This window comes from Salarias fasciatus, chromosome 2 (assembly GCF_902148845.1).
Source record: "Salarias fasciatus chromosome 2, fSalaFa1.1, whole genome shotgun sequence".
Lineage (NCBI taxonomy): Eukaryota > Metazoa > Chordata > Actinopteri > Blenniiformes > Blenniidae > Salarias > Salarias fasciatus.
In genome coordinates this window covers 1,498,256-1,502,364 of record NC_043746.1, presented here as the reverse complement: position 1 = coordinate 1,502,364, position 4,109 = coordinate 1,498,256, and the positions used below count along the sequence as shown (strand labels likewise).

Below are 4,109 nucleotides of genomic sequence, written 5' to 3'. Positions count from 1 at the left end.
TCTCCTCCGAACAGACCAGTATTTATTCTGTGGATGCTTTTGGAGGAGAGGAGGAGGCGGAGGAGGAGGGGGGAGTTCTGCTGAGCTGCAGCCAGACGCACAGCGCCGGCCAACCCTCCCTCGCTCTCTCTCCAAAAGAAAAGAGAAATAAGAATGACGGACTTATTTCCCCGCATCGCCGTGCATCTTGCGCCGTTTTCTCCGCCTTGGAGTGACTGGACACACCGTGGAGCTCTCTGAAGGAAGGAAGAGCTCCGTCTCTCCTCCGTGTCTCCTCCGCCCTCCGCCCGTCTCCACCGCTCGCCGCTCTCCCATGGAGGCAGTCCAGCCGCCCTGGGGACCCACCGACCAGCGGGGACATTTCTCCAAGCAGAAGGAGCCCGTCAGCAAGAGACGCATCGGCTGAAACCAGACCCCCCTCCCTCTCACTCCCCTCCTCCTCCTCCCCCTCCACCTTCCACTTCTGCGCTGCCGGTGTTGATCCTACCTGAGCCTGCATGGCGGTGTAGAGGAGAGGCTGCAGACCAGGGGCTGCCGCTGGAGCCGGCGGCGCCGGGGCGGCTGGACGGACCTTGTTGCGTCTCTGTGAACCGTCAGCCGGGGTTTGAAAAGGGGGACCGTTTCTCTCCTGCGTCTCCGTCCACGTCTCACCGATGCTGCCCGGCGTCTCCAGAGGGAGCTGCAGTCCTTCCCACCACGGCTTTGGGTGAGTGTCACCAAAATCTGACCTGCTCTGAGGAAGACGGTCCTCATTCTGTTTGAGTAAAGATCTGCTTCTAATGAAGTGCTTAAAGAATGCAGTTTGAAGACCTGGCAGTACGTCAGCGAGCGGCAGTGCCAGTCGCCCTCTCGGTTGAATAACCTGAATGCGCTTCTCAGTGGCGTTGGTGGTGTGAGTGGTGAACGAGATGGGAAGGAATCTGATCTGCTGCATCCCTTGACATTTTTAGAGGCGACGCTTCAACGCTTTGGATGCTAGGATTAAAATGCAGAGATGTGCGGCAGTTTGCAGTGTTTCCTCGGAGTGTGTGCTACTCTCTTTTTCCTCTCTCTTCCTGCAGTACTGAATGATCTGCAGCAAGCATCGTGCTGTCAGGGAACAAAAAAACATTATGTCAATGCCAAAGCCACTCAGAGCAATGTTCCTAATGGAAAAGTGCAGTAATGAGAACAGCGCAGAGCAGTGTGACGGCGTCTCTCTGTAGAAAAGGCGTAAATGGAACAAATGTGTTTTCTGGTTTGAAAAAATATGCAAGAATTATATGATGTTAAGACTGCATTTTGATGGTTTGCTTTCTGTGTGTGTGTGTGTGTGTGTGTGCACTGTCTTTGTTTGCACATCCGTGTGTGTGTGTGTGTGTGTGTGTGTGTGACTGTTGCTGCATGCGCCCGTCTCCTTTCTGTCTCCTCTCCCAAAGGTTACTAAATGGTTTTGTGGGGGAGGATATCTAACCGGCGAGATGCTGCTCGTACTCCTGCTGGCAGCCTTTTCTGCGTCCATCGCTGGTTCCTCCTCCTCCTCCTCCTCGGTGCCGGACGGACCCCCGGTGGTGGACCCGTCCACGTCGGACCTGATGGCCGAGACGTGCGCGGCCTGCTCCTGCATGTCGGTGGAGAACGTGCTGTACGTCAACTGCGAGAAGGTCACGGTGTACCGGCCCACGCAGCTCATCCCTCCGGCGTCGTCGCTCTACCACCTCAACTTCCAGAACAACTTCTTAATCATCCTCTACCCCAACTCCTTCCTCAACTTCACCCACGCTGTGTCGCTGCAGCTGGGGAACAATAAACTGCAGAACATCGAGGGTGGAGCCTTCATGGGGATGAGCGCGCTGAAGCAGCTGCACCTCAACAATAACGAGCTGAAGGTGCTGCGGGCCGACACTTTCCAAGGCATAGAAAACCTGGAGTACCTTCAGGCCGACTACAACCTCATAAAGTACATTGAGAAGGGAGCGTTTAACAAACTGCACAAGCTCAAAGTGCTGATCTTGAATGACAATCTCATTCAGGCCCTTCCAGACAACATATTCCGCTTCGCCTCACTGACACACCTGGATATAAGAGGGAACAGGATCCAGAAGCTTCCCTATTTGGGCGTTCTGGAGCACATCGGGCGCATCGTAGAGCTGCAGCTGGACGACAACCCTTGGAATTGTACTTGTGATTTAGCGCCTCTCAAGGCATGGCTTGAAAACATGCCGTATAACATTTTCATTGGCGAGGCCATTTGTGAAACACCCAGCGACTTGTATGGGAGACTTCTGAAAGAAACCAACAAACAGGAGCTCTGTCCAATGGGGACAGGGAGCGAGTTCGACGTCCGGATGCCGCCCGCGCTGCCCGACGGCGGGCCCTCCAAAACGTCCCCGACCACAGTGGCTCCTCTCGCCACGAAATCGCCAAAAACTACTGACTCCTCTAAGATTTATGGTAATGGCATCGTGGCTGGTTTACCCCCTTTTGGAAGAAACACCCAGATTGTCTCTTTTCAGACACGGACGCCTCCACTGTTGTGCCCGCAGCCCTGCAGCTGTAAAGCCCACCCCTCCGACTTCGGCATTAGCGTCAGCTGTCAGGAGAGGAATATAAAAAACTTAGCCGACCTCATTCCCAAACCTCCGAACGCCAAGAAACTTCACCTGAGTGGGAATTACATCCGCGACATAAGCCCGAGCGATTTCCAGGGGTTCGAGGGCTTAGATCTGCTTCATCTGGGCAGCAATCAAATTGTCACCGTGCAAAAAGGTGTGTTTGCCAACCTCACTAATCTGAGGAGACTGTACCTGAACGGAAACCAGCTGGAACAGCTACATCCAGAGATGTTCTTGGGCCTAGCGAATCTCCAGTACCTGTATTTGGAATACAATGCCATAAAGGAAATCCTGGCGGGCACGTTTGACTCCATGCCAAACCTGCAACTCCTGTATCTCAACAACAACGTGCTGCGGAGCCTCCCTGCTTATGTTTTTGCAGGTGTCTCCTTAGCAAGGCTGAACCTGAAAAACAACCACTTCATGACGCTGCCGGTGAGCGGCGTCCTGGACCAGCTGCGCTCGCTGACCCAGATAGACCTGGAAGGGAACCCGTGGGAGTGCTCCTGCGATCTGGTCGCCCTCAAACTCTGGCTGGAAAAGCTAAGTGATGGAGTGGCTGCCAGGGAGGTGAAGTGCGCCTCCCCTGTGCAGTTCTCCAACATTGAACTCCGCCTCCTGAAAAATGAGATCCTGTGCCCTAAGCTCGCCAGACCCCCGTTTCTCCTGACGAGCGCCACCCCGGTTTTAACCTCAGTGTCGCCTGCCGGAGTCGGCAAAGCACCGCCGGGAGGGCCCGTGCCTCTCTCCATTATGATCCTGAGCATCCTCGTAGTGCTCATCCTCACTGTGTTTGTGGCCTTCTGCCTTTTGGTGTTCGTCCTGAGGCGGAATAAGAAACCAGTGGGCCGGCAGGAGGGGCTGGGGAACCAGGAGTGTGGCTCCATGTCGCTGCAGCTCCGCCGGCACAGCCACAAATCTGGCAAGAAAGGCTCCATACCAGGGGACGACCTGGGAGGCGAGACCTTCATCCCCCAGACCATCGAGCACATCGGCAAGAGCCACACCTGCGGGATCGGACGCTCCTCCGACATGGACGCCGGCTTCAAGTTCGCCGACTCCCAGAGGCAGAAGATCATCCTGAGGAACTGCGCCGACAAGGACAAGGACTCGCTCTCCACGCTGTCCACGCTGGAGCGCAACAAGCGGCTCAGCACCATCGACGAGCTGGAGGAGTTCCTCCCGCACCGGGAGCCCAGCATGTTCATCCACAACTTTCTGGACAGCAAAAGAGACTTCAACAGTATAGGGATGGGCGGCTACGAGATCCGCTACCCGGAGAAATCGCTGGACAGAAAGATGAAGAAGTCGTCGCTGATAGGCGGGAACCACAGTAAGATCGTGGTGGAGCAGAGGAAGAGCGAGTATTACGAGCTGAAGGCCAAGCTCCAAGGAACGCCTGATTACCTGCAGGTGCTGGAGGAGCAGACTGCGCTCAGCAAGATGTAGGGATTACTGTGTCATCTTTGTGCATTGATTACACTCATGACAAAGTCAAACACACACACACACACA

General features: G+C 55.2%; 1 protein-coding gene across 1 annotated transcript in view; it reads left to right on the top strand.

Moving 5' to 3' along the window:
* Positions 1-290: 290 nt before the first annotated feature.
* Positions 291-4,109, top strand: part of slitrk4 (SLIT and NTRK-like family, member 4) — a 3,847-nt gene continuing 28 nt past the window's right edge. The window contains exons 1-2 of the mRNA XM_030105609.1: positions 291-706; positions 1,419-4,109. The exon at positions 1,419-4,109 is cut by the window's right edge and continues 28 nt beyond it. Of these exons, the coding sequence (XP_029961469.1) occupies positions 1,461-4,043 (2,583 nt within the window). The 5' untranslated portion in view covers positions 291-706; positions 1,419-1,460 and the 3' untranslated portion in view covers positions 4,044-4,109. The remainder of the gene's footprint in view (positions 707-1,418) is intronic.